At 39.2% G+C, this 21,057-nt stretch overlaps 1 protein-coding gene across 3 annotated transcripts; it reads left to right on the top strand.

Moving 5' to 3' along the window:
• Positions 1-61: 61 nt before the first annotated feature.
• LOC125894196 (testicular haploid expressed gene protein-like) lies at positions 62-18,965 on the top strand. 3 transcript variants are annotated; one of them, XM_049585449.1, is made up of 9 exons: positions 64-195; positions 288-318; positions 2,386-2,442; positions 2,949-3,083; positions 5,271-5,393; positions 11,361-11,511; positions 12,139-12,273; positions 12,846-13,000; positions 18,359-18,965. In XM_049585449.1, exons 1-8 carry the CDS (start codon positions 177-179, stop codon positions 12,975-12,977), a joined length of 783 nt encoding a protein of 260 aa, XP_049441406.1. In that variant the 5' UTR covers positions 64-176; the 3' UTR covers positions 12,978-13,000; positions 18,359-18,965. The 3 variants fall into 3 exon arrangements, with proteins under 3 accessions (XP_049441407.1, XP_049441406.1, XP_049441405.1); XM_049585448.1 differs by lacking the exon at positions 18,359-18,965 and adding an exon at positions 14,583-15,776; XM_049585450.1 differs by lacking the exons at positions 5,271-5,393; positions 18,359-18,965 and having other exon boundaries at positions 62-195; positions 12,846-14,518.
• The last annotated feature ends 2,092 nt before the right edge of the window (positions 18,966-21,057 follow it).

Here is a 21,057-nt window from a genome sequence, read left to right as displayed (position 1 = left end):
AGTCTTGAGACAGTAAGATGGATAGGTTGAGTGTGCAGACTCCAGTTTCAAGGAGTCCTCAGGTGTGAAGCGGGTTGCTAAGGACTCCTGGCTCCTTAGCAACAGCAGGAGATTAGTGTGACACCATCAGCAGGCAGCAAGCCCACACATCCAACCTGCTGCTGCTGCTGTGAGACATGGTGTCTGGAAAACAAGGTAAATTTATTGATTGTTTATGTGCAACACAGTCTATAAATATTTTAGTCTCATATTTTTAGTCTGATTTATTTTCTCTTTGATTCTTGCAGGGATTCAGTCCAGATTTGGTCCCTCAAACAGGTGAAGTAAAATATTTTTATGAATGTCTTTGACTAATGTTTAACGTACAACAAATTACCAATCTTGCAAAGTTGTGTTATTAGATAATAATAGCTACTTTTAAGAAATGTTAACTGTTGAATATTTATTAGTGTTTCACATTTATTTATTCACTTATTCAAATATATTTTGTGTATTTACTGTATTATATATATATAACATACACTTTTAACTCACCATTTCAACTGTTAATTCACTACTTATAGCTAACTGTACGGAATATAAAGTTAAAATAAATAGTTAGCTTAAAGTAAAAGATATATAGTTGAACTAGTTAGCTAAATGTAACAAAGAAACAGTTGAAATAGTTAGCTATGGGTAATGAATAAACAGCTGATATAGTTAGCTAAAAGTGACAAAGAAAAGTTAAAATTGTTTAAAGTATCGAAGAACCAGTTAAAATATTTAGCTAAGGGTAATGAATAACATATAGTTAGCTAAAAGTAGCATGTATTTAAATAGCTAAAAGTAACAAAGAAACAGTTGAAATAGTTAGCTAAAAGTAACAAATAAACAGTTGAAATAGTTAGCTAAAAGTAATGAAGAACCAGTCAAAATAGGTAGCTAAAAGTAATGAATAAACGGTTGAAATAGTTAGCTAAGGGTAATAAACAGTTGAAATAGTTAGCTAAATGGAAGAAAAACAGTTAAAATAATTAGCTTAAAGTGACGACTAAACAGTTATAATAGTTAGCTAAAGGTAACAAAGACACTGTTAAAATGGTTAGCTAAAAGTAACAAATAAACAGTTGAAATATCCAAAAGTAACAGTCAGCTAAAAGTAATAAAGATACAGCAATAATAGTTAGCAAAGGGTAATGAATAAACAACTGAAATAGATGGTTAGCTAGAAGTAATGATATATAGTTGAAATAGCTAAAAGTAGCGAAGAAACAGTTTAAACAGTTAGCTAAACGTTTAGAGCATACAGTTGAAACTGTTAGCTAAAAGTAATGAAGAAAGAGCTAAAATAATTCGCTAGAAGTAATGAAGAAACAGCTGAAATAGTCAGCTAAATGTAATACAGAAACTGTTGAAATAGCTAAAAGTAACGAAGAAACAAACAAAACAGTTAGAAGAAACCTTTGGAATAGTTAGATAAAAGTAACGAACAGTTGAAATAGTTAGCTAATGAAACAAGGAAACATTTAATATGGTTAGCTAAGAGAAACAAATTAACAGTTAAAATAGTTAGCTAAGAGTAACGGATAAACCCCCGCCAAGTGGGGCAAGAAAAAAAAATGATTATGGGTCCTTGAAAAGTCAAAGTCAAGTTTTTAAATTTTGTCTGTGTAAATTTGTGGGAACCCTGTAGTTAGCTAAGAGGATTGAAGAAGCAGTTGAAATAGTTAGCTAAACATAATGAAAAACAGTTGAAATAGCGAAAAGTAATGAAAAAACTTAAAATGGTTGGTTAAAAGTAACAAACAGTTGAAATAGTTTTTGATGTAGTTGTCAACAAGTAAGTTTAACTCCTCCTGTGAAGTGTCCCTTACTTGATGTTGGTATGTACCTGATTAATGACACAATAATTTAACACAGCTGTAGTTATGTTTCTACAGGAGAGGTTATAATTGTTGAAAATACAGTACATCAATAGGCACTTAAGTATTTTTATGTCTGCTAATAAAGTGCAGTTAAAGTGAAGTGTACTACATTGGTCACAGTGGAATAAAATAAAAAAAGACTACAAGCTTAAACCACAACTGTAAACTTTTCTCTTTCAGTCAGTTGTGCAAAATGAAAATCCTCTCATGAAACTGTACGACTCACAGATAAACTTTGACTGTTGTGTCTCTGAGTTGATTAGTGGCCACAGTGAGGTTTGGAGTTTAAAGCCAACGTTTTTTAACTGAAGAGTAAGACCAGTCTTTGGATGTCAAAGCTCTGCCAGAGAGACGAAAACCCTCAACACAGACGGGAAACCCACTGAGTGATTGCACGGTCGCCCTGGGCCCAAAGTCTCTGAATTACACTCGTATTTAAAGCTGATTTGTGTTTTTTGGGAATGTTATGTTTTCTTGGCAGGATCTTGGAGCTGGCGCAGCACAAAACCTCAAAAACAGTTTGGGCCACAACTCCTTGGTGAGTGGCTGAGTCATACGAAATTTTTCCTCTTGATTAAAATGGGATTCTTTCTTACATATGTGAAAACAAACACAACTTTTGTGATACCACAAGAAGCTTCACAGTGACCTCTGTTCATTATAGTCTCGGTTTTTACGGTCTGTAAAGCTCTTCATCATTGCAGGGGTTTTGTTCCAGCTGTTACATCATATGAAATTGCATGTTTGTTCATTGATCTAGTGTGAAATTGACTCCCAGAACCCAGGAGCCTATGTGGTCAGTGTTTCCTTCCTTGAGTGCAGTTTCTTTAAGCTACATAATTAAAGACAGATGTCTGGCACGCTTCAAACGTGCGGTTAAAAAGCCGAAACAATGGGGAAATGAACAGAACGGTCACATGTGATTGAAAGTATCATTCTTTCATTTCGTAGTCGCCTGCTTGGAAAATATTTGTTCTTCTTCTGCGCCAACATTGTCATCATCTCAACTCCTTATTGGAAACTTTTCATCTTTTTATTGATCAGTGGGAAGCTGAGCTGGGGCAACCAGGAGCCAATATGGCCCGTCTCCGCCTCAGCGCTCGGAGCCGTTCCAAGCGCAAGAATCCAATACCTAGCCAGGCACAAAAGAGACTTCTCAGCAAGGGAGGACCACCGGAGGTAACTGTAGCCTGTCTGCACCCTGAACATTATTGATGACTCTTATCAAAAAGGCATGAGAGGCAGGGGTGGCTGTTTGTGTTCATGCTCCAGAGGACCGTACACAGGCCTTTTATGTAGAGCTGCATCGACATATTTCAGAAAATGTTTGCAAAGCTGATGGGGAGTATCGACTTTGAAGTCTCTCCGATGCTCTTTGGCACGGAGTTGATTCAGGAAATGCAAACTGCAAAGTGATGTTCAGGACTGATGCCAGTTGCATCACGATCAGAGGTGAACACCCCTGAGAGCTGTCAGGATCAATTAGCGCACGAGGAGCTGTGATGGCAGCTCCTGAGGCTTTTATTTTGACATTGTTTGTTGTTTCCCCCCCGTCAGCTGTCACATTAAAAGCACAGTAACATGCAGTGTAATTCAATAAGAGGCCCACACAGGAAGTGCAGCTCCGAGAACAAATGACAGTAATTTACTGTAATTGAAGATGACTGCAATCACCTGCTGGTTGAGTTCATCAGAGATTTACAGTAGAGATTCAGCAGCTGTTGATTCAGGCTGCTGAATACAGACAGTTTGTTTGTATTGGCTTGTTTTGTATTGATTAGTTGAATATAAGATATAGATTGTAATAATTATGTTACTTCTGATAATTACACTGCTGTTCCGCATCTAATCACATCACTGCAGCCATGTAGTCTAGTCCATTTTGTTATTTCTAATCTGATTATCTGGCAGACTGTCTGGTCCAGCTCCACAAATTATTATACAATATTACTGCTGTAATACCTCAGTGTCATAGTGTGGCCATATGTAGGGCACGGCAGCTGTGACTTTCATTAAATACAAGACTGTAACTACTGATATTTTTCATTATGGATTAATCCGCAGATTATTTCCTCGATTAATAATTGTTTTTGTTATAATAGTGAAAAATGCCCTTGGCAGTTTCTCAACGCCCTGGCTGATGTCTTCATATGGTTTGTTCTGTTTGACCAACGGTGTAAAACGTTAAGGTACTCAGTTTGCAACGATTACAAAATAAAGAAAAGCAAAAAAATCCTCACAATTGATTAGCTGGAATCAATGAATGTTTGGCATTTTTGCTTGGAAATTAACAGGTAGAAAAATCAGTTACTAAGGTATTTACAAATGAATTTTGTCAATCGACTTGTAGTTTTATTCATTCATTCATTTTCCGTAACTTATCCTGTTAGGGGTCGCGGGGGTGCTGGAGCCTACCCCAGCTGACATTGGACGAGAGGCAGGGTTCACCCTGAACAGGTCACCAGACTATCACAGGGCTGACACATAGAGACAGACAACCATTCACACTCACATTCACACCTACGGACAATTTAGAGTCACCAATTAACCTGCATGTCTTTGGACTGTGGGAGGAAGCTGGAGCACCTGGAGGAAACCCACACTGACACAGGGAGAACATGCAAACTCCACACAGAAGGGCTCCCCCACCCTGGGTTCAAACCAGGAACCCTCTTGCTGTGAGGCGACAGTGCTCAGTTCGCAATGATTACAAAATAGAGAAAGCAGAAAATGAGGAAAACAGAAAGGAATCTCTCTGACAGCAGTGTCTTCAAAGCAGCATCTCAAATACTTACTTAAAGGCTTAGTGATTTCCCCATCTGCTGCACGCTGTAGTTTTAAGCAAACATAGCTCAAATGAGTAACTTTTGCATTTGTTAGGGACTATTTTCAGTCCGATTGAGTCAAAATAAACCAGACAATACTTTTTAGTCGGATAAATTCATAGTTTTCATGGGATATGTTTGATAATGACAAAAATCACCAGCCTTATCCTTAACAGTTCACTCAGGAATGACTTTGCCAAGATGACACATTCCTTAAATCCTTAAACATGATCTGTTTTCGTCCACGTATTTGCTTTAAGAGAAGAACAATGAGCTGAGAATTAAACTGTCAGCCGGGAGCATTCGACCTTGGTCATGTGTCATCCCACTGTCTCAACTCAGTGTTTAACAAATTTAAATGTTTTTGTGGGTGCAGATCATTTTCCAGTTGTACCTCCGTCATCAGCCGTGCGCTGACACTCATCCATTGTTCTGTATCTCCCCTCCTCCTCCCCCCTCCCTCTGGCTCAAGGCGCTCTTTTGTCTCAGACACACAACATAACATAAAATGGATGTGGTAATAGCCTCCGTTTTCCTGCAGGAAAGAGGAGGAGGAGGAGGCGAGCTTCTCCAGAAAGACCCAACGTCCTTCCTCTAAGGCTTCCCAGTATGAGCAGATTGTCCGTTTGTCAACACCCAGAACCAGGAGCTCCCAGGAAGCAGGGTAAAAGCCTCATTAAACATCAGACACAGGCGGTAAAGTGAAGACAAGTGCAGCTGAACCAAACAAACCCAGGTTAAACTAGTGCTGTGATGTTTGAGGTTATTTAGGAGCCCAGTGTTTGAGCTCTGAGCTCAGTAAGTGTTGATTTTTTTCTTGGAAATCATCACTGAAACAGCTGTTTGTTTAACTAACAAGCTAACGTCTGACCTAAAATTAGAACCTTCAGTTCTCAGACACAATACAACCATATCTGTTGTGCTACTGTGAAGTTATGTTGGTGTTTTTGTTTTGGTGATTTGCAGGTCAAAAGACTTTGCAATGTTTAGGTAACTTATATTTGGTGAAAGTGAAAGTTTTTAAAGCCATCCAAGTTACTGTATGTACAACCGTTATTATTATATATTAAGGTCCAGTGTGCAGGATTTAGGGGGATTTAATATTTTTAATTAATATTAAATTAATATTAATACTTTAATTGATATTTATTTAATATTTATGATATTAAGTTCATTTTCTTTTGTGTATAATCACCTAAAAATAAGACTTATGATATTTTAGTTACCTTAGAAGGAGCCGACGAGCTGGACCTCATCCATAAATCAGCATGTTTCTACAGAAGCCCAGAAAGGACAAACCAGACACTGGCTCTAGATAGGGCCATTCCCGTTTTTGGGTTGGCCTGTCCGGGATGAGAGCTTCAGAAAACACAGATTTGTTTTTGTGTGAAACTGTTTTATTTAGTTTTTTTTTTCGTGGTTTAAATCACTAGCTCTGTTTGTTTGGAGAGGAAGACACCTTTGCAGATAATTCGGTCCCCAGTAAAAACCTGAACGTCTGCATCTTAAGTAATCAGAGGAAAAAAAAGGTGAGCACACTTTAGTAAGTGCGTCAAATAAATGACATGAAATTAAAAAATGAATTCTAACCGGGAGAAGTTTTAGCGGGTTGCATTCTGCAATGCTCACCACTAGATGGCACACTGTTCCTTTAACTTCACTGTAGTGGGTATACTGTACAGCAGATACTCAGCATGCTTTACCCTGATAATTATCAGAAACAAAACAATTATCAGTGTGAATCACTTTATTTTCAGTGTGAACTAGAAAATGGTTAGTGGGCCTCCTGGCACACCCGTCAGCAGAATCTTGCCAGTGGGCTGTAAATTTAGTATCACTGCTGTACAGTGTTGCAAAGTATAAACAGGATGTGCCTCATACTCAAATAGACTGAATGCTGTTGTAAGCTAGATGTATAAAAAGAAATTTTAAACAAATTTTGTATTTTTCTTACAGTAAGCATTAGTAATGATTAGGTTTCTTTTCTTTTGATAGTTTTGATTTTTTTTGACATAGGAACATTAGCTTGTTGGTCTTTGTTGTTTTACTCACTTTTCTCACAAGATGTTGTAACTGGTGTTGAAATGATTAGTTGATCAGTCTAAAAATAAACTGTACATTCTGTTACACAAAACAAAGCCCGTATTTTTCGCACTTTTCTCTAAATTTTTGCTTTTGTAAGTGGAGTAATGTCGTCCTGAGGAGAGAAAGAAGTTGCGCTACCTCTGTGTGTGCTGTAATCCGAGCTTTTCTGTTTCTTGTTTTGGAAGGCAGGCTGGCCACACATGCATGTTAGTGCATGCTAACGCTGATAATCTGTCCTGACCCACGGTGGCTGTAAGTGTAATACCCACCCCGCGGTTCCCCACCAAGTTATGGCGCGTTCCAGGCAACCTGTAACTCGTGTTTTTACAACCTTCTATCCATGAAAGTGCACTGGAACGGCAGTCAAACCTGTTACCACCCATGAACTCATACCAGATTGATGTACTCCCAGTTACGCTCTCTGACATCACACAGCCCTCTAAACCAATAACGTTACTCCTCTAAACAACAATGGCAGCCCCATGGATGCGGTGTTGTTGCAGGTGATACTGGGTGAGAAACAGACAAAAAATAACCCTAATGTTAACGCATTATTGGCAACCGCTCTAACAGCTAGCTTCCAGTGCAAGAATAAATCAATACAAAATACGTTTCCAAACACACAGATAACGTAAAATAAAAAGTATCATAGCATCTGTGACCTTATGCGCCGTTTCTCCTCCTCCATTTCACTCAAATGAGCAAGCAAACCAGCACCTTTGGTGATAGAAGTGATCGTGAACAAACATAAACCCTGCATGGTCTGCCATGTTGCTTTGACAGTTTGGCGTGACTTGCCTGGAACACTATGAATTCAAGAGATGTGACGTGACTTAAAGTGGTGACTTACGGGCTCAGAAACTTGCCTGGAATGCAGCATTAACACTGTTATCTCCTCTAGCACAGTTGCTATTGTTAGCACTGTTAGCCCTGCATTGGTAGCATGGCTAGCCTGCTTGCTGCCGCCATTTTGGCTCCACCACCTCGATGTTTCCTTCTGCTGTCAGAGGTGAGAGCTGTGTGCAGGTAATCCCGTCCCAGACTCTGATTGTCGCTTATAGCACCTTTAAATGTAACTGAACTAAGCAGAGGACAGTGTTGGTCAGTACATCAATGAGTTTTTATTGTATTGATTATCTTGTCTCCGCTGACAGCAACAATTTGGAAAAAAATTCATCACATTAATTCGTTTAATGTTAATGTTAGGAAATATGTTCAGTACGTACACCAGCACTATGACAGAGTCTTTGAGGTTTCTGTTTTACAGATTATTTCCACATCCAGCTCCAGTAGACCTCCATGTCACTGTTTTTCTCTTTTTTTTGGCAGATTTGTGTTTTTAAACTCCAAAGCTTTCCTTCTCTCTCAGGGGGGCCCTCATACAAACCAAAGTCTAGAGTTTGATCGCAGCAGAATAAAACCTATCATAAAGTTAAATATGAGAAGTCCAAGCAGAGGCTCCGCTCCAACACTAACGTCTCCACACTGTGTGAGGAAGCCAGCATTTGGACATCTGTTATTTCAGTGTCAGACTGTGGGAGAGCGAGGAGCACAGACAATAGAGCTTATTGTCCAAAGTTCAGGACCCCTGGGACGCTCGCAGACAGCCGCGGAAGTCTTTTTATAAAACCTGAACGCAGCAGCAGAACATGTTGTTGGGCAAAAATACACCATTTACACAGGGTTTACAAACACAAAATGAATATTTGTTTTTGTAATTTAAATAACAGACATTGCATTGATTGATTTTTTTTAATGCCCTGCACAGTAAATAATCATCACCAGCTGTCGGAACTTAATCCTCTCATCCTGTTGCTCCAAAAAAAAAAACAACACAAAAACAAATGAATTAATAAATAAACCAGACAGAATACAAGGCAGCACATGGCAGGTACAAATTAAACACTTTATAAAATGACACGTTATGTGCTGTCAGGGAATAAAAGTGCCAACTGAGTTTCAACCAATATTTGAGAAACTGAGTTAGTTAAATCTTTGCCACCGGCCACTTTATTAGGTACACCTTACTAGTACAGGGTTGGACCCGTTTTGCCTTCAGAACTGTCTTAATTCTTGGTGTCACAGATTCAACAAGGTATATATATATATATATATTTTTTTTTTTTCATTTTGCTTTGATCGGATAGTGGGAGAGTGAGAGCGGTCAAAAACAAGATTCTTGCAGTTTCATGGTATGCATCTTATGTAGCCACTGTGCCACGAGGACGCCCCATCTGTGGTACTCTAAATGTAAGGTGCACTTACTGTAGCTATTCTCTCAGCTGTTGTATTCAGCGACTGTCTTATTCTGGTCCTCTGTGGGATACAGTTGAAAGCTCCAGCATATGTAAATGGGCCTTTATGTTTAGAATATTTACCACAAATATGTTTAAAATGCGCTGTACAATAACACATTTTCTAGAGACAGTGCCTGCAGCTGTACGGCAGAGGGATGGTAGTTGGTTTTCAGCAAAGAGAAAAGAAACAAAAAACATAATATGATGAGAAAACTACTACTTTAAGAAGAAAACATTCATTCATGTCAGAAAACTGTTTGAAGACTGTCAGTATGAATCCTGCAGGCTGTATACAGTATATAAACATGTACACATGCGTATACTGTACAAACTCATCCAGTCCATGTACATTCAGTATTTATGTCTGTACACTGACTGTGTAGTGTACAACCTACAGACACTTTAATTGTACGTAAACTTTTTATTTTTATGCCTCTGTTCCATTGATAGCTGTGGCTGGAGACATTATGTTTTCAGGTTATCCGTCCGTCCCTCTGTCCTATTCTCGTGAATTTCATATCTCAAGAATGCCTTTAAGAGAATTTCTTCAAATTTGGCAGAAACATCCACTTTTAGTAAAAGATGACCTGATCAGAATTTTGGGACCATAGGTCACTGTGAGCTTGCATCAGTTTCATTCTCGTGAACATGATATTTCAAGAGCACCTTAAGGGGAATTTCTTCAAATTTGGCACAAACATCCCCAAAGACTCAACTATGAACTGATTAGAACTTGGTGGTCATAGCTCACAGTTACCCCAACTTCGTCTGACTCATTCTTGTGAATGCAATTTTTCAATAACACCTTGAGGAAATTTGTCAAAATTTGGCACAAATGCCCATTTGGGTTCATATTGAACTGATTAGATTTTGGTGGTCCAAATTCATGGTCACTGTGACTTTGCATCAATCTCATTCTTGTTAACGCAATATCTTAAGAAGGCCGTGAGGGAATTTCTTCAAATTTGGCACAAACATCCACCTGGACTCAACAATGAAGTGATTAGAATCTGGTGGTCAAAGATGAAGGTTACTGTGACGTCATCTGACTCTGATTCTCGTGAACGCAATACCTCAAGCAGATTGCAGGAATTTCTCCAATGGGAACAAACACCTACTTGGACTCAACACTGAACAGATTAGATTTTGGTGGTTGTAGGTTAAAGGTCAGGGTCACTGTGACCTTGCATCCATCTTATTCTCGTGAAAACGATATCTCAGGAACACTTTGAGAGAATTTCTCCAAATTTGGCTCAAACATCCACTTGGACTCAACTATGAACTGATTCGACTTTTGTGGTCTGAGTTCAATGTTATTGTGACCTTGCATCCGTCTCATTCTTGTGAACACAATATCGTAAAAAGGCCTTGAGGGAATTTCTTCAAATTCGGCTCAAGCGTCCAACTGGACTCAACAATGAACTGATTAGAATCTGGTGGTCAAAGATAAAGGTTACTGTGACGTCGTCCGACTCATTCTCGTGAACGCGATACCTCAGGAGCACATTGCGGGAATTTCTCCAATGGGAACAAACATCTACTTGGACTCAGTAATGAGCTGATTAGACTTTGATGGTTGTAGGTTAAAGGTCAGGGTCACTGTGACCTTGCATCCATCTTATGCTTGTGAAAACGATATCTCAAGAACACCTTGAGAGAATTTCTTAAAATATGGCACAAACATCCACTTTGACTGAATTGTAGATCAAAGGTCAAAGGTCACCGTGGCCTCACAAAACATGTTTTGAGCCACAACTCAAGAATTCATGGCTAATTATGACAAAAGTTCACAGAAATGTCTAACAGGATAAAATGATGAAGTGATGACATTTCATATCTAAAAGGTCAAAGGTCAGCTTCACTTTGACATCATAATGTTCTGCATGAACTCTTTTCTGATAATTATTCAGCGTCATATCTCGGGAACAGAAGGGGAGACATTTGGTCAGATACTGAATTGGTGACACTAATCTTGGGTGTCCACCTTATTTGCCCACCCATTTATATAAACCCATATTCTTTCACATACTTGTGAACATAATGGTCCTGTCTGTCTTGTACTTTTATCCACCGTGCTTTGTTGGACTTGTTCCCAGCTGTTTATTTACAGTATGTGTAAGTATGTTGAGGGAAATACAGAAACTACGGTTAAATTCCTTGCATGTGTACACATATTATCAATAAAAGTGACTCTGATTCTTAAATACAGCTCAGTTAGGAAACTTGACTTTTCCGATGTCTCTCTGCAGGTCCCACATGCCTCCTCACACACCTCAGTGTGAGAATAACTGTCCCGTTTGGCACGTTGATCCCAGCGTGAAAGCTGCTGTGATCACACCGCGACTGCTGCACCTCTCCAACCCCAAACTGAACCATCCAGATTTCCAGAGCAACAGAGAGGTGAGATCCTACAGCACTTACAGACTGAGTAAACCCTACAGGCAGTGTGTTAATAGAGAAAGTCATCTGACAGGTTGCATCAGCGTTGTTGTACTGATTAAATAGATTTTAAATGGACTCCAACAGAGAAGATTTTTGACCCTGTCAGTTTGTGTTACTGTTAAAAGCTTCTCTCCTCCAGTTTTCAACAATCAGTGAGGGCTGTTCAGTTGCAGTCACTGGATTCACAGGATATTTGCATGAATGTAATGAAGTATCTTTATTTTCAGTTATTAAATTCATAGGATTATCTGGAAACACATTCTCCTCTCAGTTCTCCTCAAATTAGAATTACAGAAAAAGCAGTTTATATTGCAGTACATATTGATATTATGATAAAAAAATATATATATATACTGTAGTAGAGAATGAATCACGTAGCGTATGTCAGGAATGACGAGGATTTGAAATAGGATTTTTGTTGTAGTAGTTGTCTAAAAACTGAGCTGGGCAGCTGATAATAACAAATCTAAACCTCCCTCAGCCAGTTTTTCTTCAACTGATGGTTTAGGACCAAGTCATCTCAATAGATCTTAACCACAAAGTCGTATGAAGTCTGAATTCCCTCCGTCTGTCTGTGCGCCACAGAGCGTTGAATCCGTGGTCTCCTTTGCTTCCGAGACGGTTCGAATCTCTCAGCGACTGGTCCAGCTGTCACTGCCCAGACTGAAGCAGAGCAACATCTGCCTGGAGCTCGGACACCCGGTGGAATCAATCTGGACTGTAAGAACACCTACTGATAAATCATCTCAGTGTTTATTGGTACCGTTTGTTTTAAAAGCTCCTGAACAGTGTAGAACTCAAGATCAAGTCGTTCTTGAACTCTTTCAAAATAGTCTTGGCTGAAACACTTCGACACAGTGAGAACAGTTCTCTCTGTTTGACATCAAACAGTCAATTAAAATATTTTCCAGCTGTTTAAACCAGCTCTCTGTCATAAACTGTAGAGCTGTTCTCACATGATGAGGAGTTCTTTCAATTAGTTGTGGAATTTTCCAATCACTGTCATCAGCCAAATGTGAGTTTGACGCATCGTCCGCTTACACACCATGCCAGACTTTTATTGGCTATATGTCCTTATGATCTGTGGTTTTGCACTCTGGCTCTTATTTTGACAGATGAAACATTTAACGATGAACAGAAAAATGTGTAATGACCAAAGATCCTTTGGTTGAACTTGAACATGATTAACATCTTTTTAAGACATGCTTTCTGGGGTGATAGTTTCCTAAATTCTCTGTGGAACAGCTGTCAGTGCTAAAACTTTGACAAAAGGTCTGTTCCTCTAAAATCAGGTTTCAAAGGCGGCGAGGAGAGCCACAGCGAGTGCTCGTGTTGAAATGCTCGCAACACCAAAACAGCTTTCCAAGGACTACATCCCTCCACGAGAACCAGAGTGGAGCCGGAGAGACGTCCTGTTCTTCTGAACTTCCATCAACATCACAACCAAGTCAGTCCTTTTGTAGTTTGTGAAGATAATTCAATGTCAGGCTAAACCAGCAAAACTTAGATCTTGATTTTTATAAATGATTAAGACAGTAATGATGGTTGTAGACATTAAGCTTCTTCTTTTGCTCCACCAGCCATCAGTGTTTGGAGGGTTACTGTCAAAACATGTTCCTCTATAGATTACTGAATACATGCCCTAAAATATAAACAAGGTAATGTGCTAAAATTGTCTTGATGAGCTCATTTGTCTGGTGCGTATACACTCACTGGCCACTTTATTAGGTACACCTGTTCAACTGCTTGTTGACGCAAACAGCTATTTGAAGTTCAAACTGAGTATCAGAATGATGAAGAAAGGTGATTTAAGTGACTTTGAATGTGGCATTGTTGTTGGTGCCAATAGTTGGTGGAGTATTTCAGAAACCATCACAGCCATCTCTAGGGTTTACAGAGGAAGGTCCCAAAAAGAGAAAATATCCAGTGAGCCAAAATGCCTTGTTGATGCCAGAGGTCAGAGGAGAATGGCCAGACTGGTTCAAGATGATAGAAAGGCAACAGGAAGTCAATAAGCACTGGTTCCAACCAAGGTGTGCAGAAGAGCATCTCTGAAGCAACAACACCTTGTCCAACCTTGAAGCAGATGGGCTACAGCAGCAGAAGACCACACCAGGTGCCACTCCTGTCAGCTAACAACAGGAAACTGAGGCTACAATTCACACGGGTTTTCTCACCAAAACTGGACAATAGAAGATTGGAAAAACCACATTCAGATGGAAGCATGGATCCATCCTGCCTTGTATCAACGCTTCAGGCTGCTGCTGCTGGTGTAATGGTGTGGGGGAGATTTTCTTAGTACCAACTGAGCATGGTTTAAACACCACAGCCTACCTGAGTATTGTTGCTGAGCGTGTCCATCCCTTTATGACCACAGTGTACCCATCTTCTGATGGCTACTTCCAGCAGGATAACGCACCATGTCACAAAGCTCACATCATCTCAAACTGGTTTCTTGAACATGACAATGAGTTCACTGTACGTCAACATGGACCAAAATCTCTGAGGAATGATTCCAGCACCAAGAATTAAGGCAGCTCTGAAGGCAAAATGGATCCAACCTGGTCCAGTACCAAAAATGTAAATATGTGCCTCATGTGAAATTTACACCATGTCCTAATAGGAAGCGAGCGGTGCCCTCTGTTAACACTGAATGCATTAAATAAGCACTTCTGTTACGTCATGTAAACAAATCACGTAGGCTACCCAGCAGCTCTGCGCTTAACTGGAGATGTGACCACTTAAAAAATGGGCGACAAACAGAAAACACATGTTTTATATTGTGATATTTACTGGAAATAACAGACGATATAGCCATCGGCAGGCAGGTTGTTATTAGTGATGGTCATTTACCAGAAACTTTCACCTCCCCGGTGATCTACCTCCAGCCAGCTGCCACCTTATTTAGGTTTTTGTTTTTAAATGAGGACAGGTTGTGTAGATAATACTTCACTTCAAATTCGTAAATCGGCTATTCCTCGTCTACTGCGGAGCTTTGACTGCTTTTTTTTTTTTCTCTGTTCTTGAAGGCATCACAGGAGCGCAGTGGCTCGGAGCAGTTGGGCTGAGTGCTCCTGGGGAATAAAAGCTCTCCAGTTGGACTCACCTCTTTCCACTCACCTCCTCCAGCGTCGGCACACTTTGGCCTTTGTTTGGTTTTCATTCGCTTTCACTTTACAAGATCTTACACTTCACCCTGTTCACTCACATCTACATCACTGACTCACCTTTGTCACAACAATAATAATAAATTGACTCGTTCTTGGACAAGTGGACATTCAAGGAACTGCAGTTTTTGGCACTTCCACACTGGCTTTGTTTTTCACCCCTAGAGATTGGTGCTTGGGTGGGAATGAAATGTGTAAAAATTATGTGCAGGCAAAATGAAAACAACACCAGTGCAAAGCGATGTGGATTTTTTGTTATGGTGGATGCACGATTTAAGTGTAAAGAGCAAGAAAGTTTGTGTAGGGCGAGCAGGTCAAACAAACATGGACTTTAAACCAGTAGTCCGATGTGTTTGTGTCCCATGTGAAACCAAAAGTCAACCACGCAAAGTACGCAAATTTTTGTCACTTGTGCCCATACGTAGTTTTTTCAACCGAAACCCTGTCAAAGTATTTTTTGTTCTCTAAACTGTTTCCAAACATTAACGTTAAGGGCGGCAATAGCTCTGCTGTAGCTGTTGCATTCAGTTAGGACACTTTGTTAATGTAAATAAAACAAAAACAAAGAAAGTAATCTCTTCCAGTAATCTATTTTCAAAGACAGTAACTGTATTCAGATTATCTGTCGGTGAGCAGTGATGCACTAAGACACCAAAAAATGCCAAAAAGGAAAAGGCAAAAGTCGATAAAAATGAGTAAACACAGCAGAATCTACTAACAGGATTTAAGTGGTGGCATGAAAATAAACTTAAGCAAACGAATATTAGTAAATCTGCAGTCAGTTTAATATGTTAAAATTCCAAACTTGAGACGTCTGGAGAGGAAACGTGAGTGAGAACAACTCAGCAGCATCTGTTTCTTTTCAGTTCTGTTGGGTCGTCTGTTGATATCGTTACCATGTGTATAAAAGCTTGAACAAAAATTTTTGGAGTGGATGTTAGGCAATGAAAGATTGACGGTTTATATGTCAGAGCTTTTGAAAAAATCAGAGCATAGGAGATGAATAATGTTGGGAATTAAAACATGTCTGTCTAAGATCTGCAGCTTTTGTCTGAGCCTCAGTTTGATACTGAGATCCACGGGTTTTTCCTCAGCAGCTGAGCTGGACTCTGCGTTTATATCACAAACATGTGTCTAAGAATCTTTGCACACACAGTGGCAATTCACTGATTTTTATTTTGTAGGTATTTTCGCCTTTAAGGAGTAATTTTCTGAACTGCAGTGACATTGTGCTTTCTTTGTCAGTTCCAACACTTCCTCTGCCTCTCTCTGAAGTGTTTGATTTGGGACAGATGTGTGTCTGCCATGTGTATTTGATATTTTATACAGAGTCACTCCAGACCACTGTGTGCAGTCTGAGTGTGAGAAAACTTCACCAAAGCCTTCAGAAGCTCCCCTTTCCCCTTTAGAGGTCACGACTTATTGAAAATACCACAATCTGGCTACAGTTTCGGTCACAAAGGGTGCTGGGGTTTCGGTTTGGAAAATTCACTGTAATCCCACTTACACTTGTGTCAGTGAGCATTATGTAAAAAGTAGTCACAGTTGATGTGTTCAGAGGTGGAGGCCTTGTGCTGTAATTTGATTTGGAGCGCTGCAGGCGGTGGCAGCCAGCGTGGACTTTAGATCAGTGCAGGTTTGTGGCTTGGCCCGACTCGGCACGGCGAGACATCAAAGGAGATTGAACCTGTGTCCCGCTGGGAAGCTAATCTGGGATTAGCCTGCTGTGATCGTGACCTGGGAGCACAAGGTAATGAGGAGGAGATGGGGACAAGTGCTTTAAAAAAAGAGACTGAGTTTAGCTGGGGCTGCCCCCTGACATTTCATAGTCGACCAATAGTCATCATTTAGAGCCATTAGTCGGCTAGTCTCCTGCATGTTTCTGATATGAATGTAATGATGAAATGATATATTTTGGTGGTTTGAGTTGAAGGTGTGAGAAAGAATAGTATCAGTAACATTGTTAACACTGTGCTACATTACAGAGAAATACAAAACCATACTAATGAACCTTCATTAATATAGGCCTATATTTTATCTACAAGTGCACGTCACACACTGAGCGAGCCGCCTGTTAATGACACTGTGGGCTAATGGGCATGTAGCTACTTCCATGTTTCAGATGATACGTCATGTTTGTAGTCGACCAATGAAGATGAGTTTACATATCACCTTGGGTTCGTCCTTCACCTTCTCAAAATGATCCCACACTTTGGATTTCCTGCCCTACATGTTATTAACTAGCCTGTGGAATAACCGCAGGTACCAGCCCTGGAAATTAACATGACTCCTGTCTGACTGCTGAGCGTGGACACTTCCCGTGTCTGTCCTTTCAAATTAAAGTCCCACATGGTCCAGTCATATTGGTTTTGATTTATTCTGACAAGGCGCAGCTCCTAATAGAGGCTTCGCATTTTTGTGTTTGTTTTTCTGCGACTAAGCAACCAATGAAATCTGGTCGACTAATGTTTGCTCAACTATCAGGGAGCAGCCCTAGTTTTAGCCAAACAAACATTTCTCAGAGGTTAAAATTTGGTTGAGTCTAACCTTCAGTAACCAGGTTGAACTAAAGCCTTATACAATAGGTTAACAGTTTTGTTTACAGTCGGTGTTTGTCACCAAAACACATTGTGTTTGTGTTTGTGTCTGCTGAGCAAACCCACTGACACAAAAAGGGGACCCACTTATCAAAACATTGCTCTGTGGCATCACTAGTGGTCAAAAACTCCACAGTGTATCTTTAAGGGCAAGTCTGATCAGCATTTTTTTGTTGATGCTGCTTTTGTTTTTTCCCAACCAAATGTTTCACTCCTGTGTCAGAGAAAAAGTCACACAAGAATGAATGTTGTCATTCCTGACAGTATCATGAAATACAGTCTCAAAATTCACCAGAAAACTGAACACCTTTCTGACAGCAGGGGTTTCATAAACATTGTATTATATTGCGGGGCCGTCGTTTTGCATTTTGGTGGACAGACTTTTCTGTTATTTTGTAATGCTTAAAGAATTATTTATGAATTTACGCATTACTTATTGAGCAATTCTTTGATAATTGACTCTTCGCTAAGTCCCGGCCCCTGATGCAGACTGGCCAATCATAAGTCTACTAAGAAATCTGGACCCTGTGGCTGAACCAGTTGGGAACCACTGAATTTCAGTATAGATAATCTCTGAGAAGGCTCTGTTGCAAACAGTAAATATTGATTTATAATTATTTAAAGCTTATCTATGTCTTTGCAGTCAGTGGTTAGGTTCACTGCTGTCAAATGTTCTGTGCCACCAGCCTCACACAGGATGTGTGTGTACAGTCAGCCCACACCTTCTGCTAAACACAGGAAGTGGTTAAAACAAGACATTCTCATGCCATCGCCCTGCTCTGTCAGATAATTATACAGGCACTTAGCCTAGGAGTGTAAGATTATTCCTGTGTTGATACATTCCTGCTTTCCACCTGAATAAAATAAATAATATAATATTTATCAGTTAAATCTTTAGGAACAGTCCGCTATGTGAAGAAAATAAACTCAAACCCGCTCTCCTAAAATTACTGCAGATCATAACGTGAGCCCAGTTATGATCCATCTCATTAAGCTTCCTTATAAATAGTTTTTGAGAGTCTATCTGTCTCTATTTTTTAGATGGCATGCTGTTACTCTGCAAACAACCGTGTCAGGGTGGAGTTACAGGAACTCTCTCCAAACAAAACCTCTTTGGTAAATATTCCCTGAGCTGTGAGAAACTGGCAGCGGCAGCACTCTGTCTGTGCTGCTGTGGTTTTGAATCAGAACCAGTTGGACCAATACGTGTGCTGGACTGGACTCCACTCTGCAAACTCAGTGTTTACTTAATTAATCACCACTTATGCTGCATGAGATGAGGTACATCCATATGGTGTTACTTTGGTTTATTCAGGATGTAAAGATGTAGACTTTTCAGGAGGGAAGGAAAGCAGCATGTTAGAGTTTGTATAAAGGTGTTTGAAAGAGTTTCATAAGTCCCAGGATGGTCAAATTCTATTTTGGAAGTATTTCAGAGGACCACCTGCATGTCATAATTTGTCTGAGGGTTCTTGACGTTGTTGCTCAATACAACAGATTTTCATATTCTTCGACTACAGTGTGAATTTTACGTTGAATGTTTCTTAATGCTGACTGGCTAATTTTGGCGTGAGATGGATCTTCTCTGGTTGTGTTAAAATAAAAAAACATATTGTAAAGACACTCCCTCATTGTTCTTCACATTCTAAATTTCCTGCCACATGATAGTGTTTTAAAAGTGTAGTTATTAATAGCACGTGTAAACATTGCATGCTTGATGGGTTCAACATGCAAATGTATCGAGCTTGACATCCTGTTGAATTCAATTAAAGCCTCCTGGTGTTGTGCCCAAGAAACTAGTAGTTGGTATTTTATTTGTGCTCAGGAATCTATAAAGAACCATTAAAAGAATTTTCCTTAATGGGCCAGTGATAGTACAAAAGTAAAAGAACAATAACTGTGGAAATATTAGATCACTTCTTATTCTCAATATGTGCACACATGCAAACACTTCATTGCATGAAGAACTTAGAAAATGGAAAGATAATACATAAGATAATGTCTTAACGTAGCATATCACAAAAATGTAATGAAAAAAAAGCATTGGTTTAGTATGCCATTAAAAAATGATTAAAAAGAAATGTCCTTACAGTATGCCACAGCAAGGTTCATTAAAAATGTTATAATATAGTATGTCAAAAAAAGTAAAAGAAAAAAGAAAAAGTCCTATTACTGTCTAGTAAAGGATTTTAAAAAAAGGGGGTAATAAGAATATCATGATATATCATATCATGTCGCTCAGAAGTGATCAAAAAAATGTCATAGTATAGTATGTCGCTCAAAAGTGATAAAACATGTCGTAGCATAGTATGTCGTTCAAAATTGATAAAAAAATGTCATAGTACAGTATGTCGCTCAAAAGTGATAAAAAATGTCATAGTACAGTATGTCGTTCAAAAGTAATAAAAAATGTCATAGTATAGTATGTCGCTCAAAAGTGATAAAAAATGTCATAGTACAGTATGTCGTTCAAAAGTAATAAAAAATGTCATAGTATAGTATGTCGCTCAAAAGTGATAAAAAAAAAATGACATAATATAGTATGTCACCAGAATCTGATAAAAAAAAATGTCATAGTATAGTATGTCGCTCAAAAGTGATTAAAAAAAATGTCATAGTATAGTATGTCATTCAAAATTGATAAAAAATGTCATAGTATAGTATGTCGCTCAAAAGTGATAAAAAAATGTCATAATATAGTATGTCACCAAAATCTGATAAAAAAAAATGTCATAGTATGTCGTTCAAAATTAATAAAAAAAAATGTCATAGTATAGTATGTATAGTATAGTATAGTGTCATCAAAAATGTCAAATAACCGTTTAGTACATATTTTCTGAACGTCTTGCCCGTGCAGTGTAGGTCCTGAGAATTATTTTGTGCGTTCACTGAACTGAAATATAATGCACACATTATGTTTTACTCATCCACGATCCATTTCAGTACTTTCACCTCAATACCTTACACTCAATACACTATTTGGCTGTTTGGTTTTGGTTGAATGTAGTAACACCCTTTCATAGAAAATACATTCTGTGATAAATGCTAGTGCTGTTAGCTACAGTTAGTAATTTGGGTGGACAACTCTGCAGTTCCTTGTGGAAGTGAGAAGGAAAAGATACTTTGTGTGATCTGTTGACTTGTCCTGTGTGTGGCTCAATCATATCCTGGCTCCCTACATTGGCACTCAGTCATCAAAAATCTGAGACATCCAGCATTAAGTGGAACAAAAAGTCAGGTTGCACAAAGTGACGCAAACGGAGCCTGGCAGCTTCTTAATGGCAGATTCCTCACAGCTCTGCTGAGTCCTCTTAGCAACAGACAAAACCAGACTCCATTTAAAATGCTGCACACACTCTCATCGGCTCTTATGGCACGCCATCACACACTCGGATCATCCTTTCACCGGAATGACTGGACGACAGAGACAGAGCTGAAGCACATGTTCTCTGTCGTATATGATCAGTGCAGAAGAGCAAGAACATTTTGTTGCAGCATCAGGGCTTCATGACCTCTGACAGTAAGATCAGTAATCAACCTGATTGGGTTCATTACACTTTTAGTTTAGTTAGTTGCTTTGATGCATAGGCTGTATATTAAAAAAAAAGGCAAAATAATCAAAAATGTTTCATCTCGTTCCTACAATCCTCTGTCTTATTCAAGCAGCGCATTTTGTGTAATCATGTACAAGAGCATAAGAGCACAAGAGCTTAATATTGCCGCTGGTAAAGGTGGAGCTC

Source organism: Epinephelus fuscoguttatus, linkage group LG9, assembly GCF_011397635.1.
Source record: "Epinephelus fuscoguttatus linkage group LG9, E.fuscoguttatus.final_Chr_v1".
Lineage (NCBI taxonomy): Eukaryota > Metazoa > Chordata > Actinopteri > Perciformes > Serranidae > Epinephelus > Epinephelus fuscoguttatus.
The sequence above is the reverse complement of the archived record's forward strand: the minus strand, read 5'-3'. Positions and strand labels throughout refer to the sequence as shown.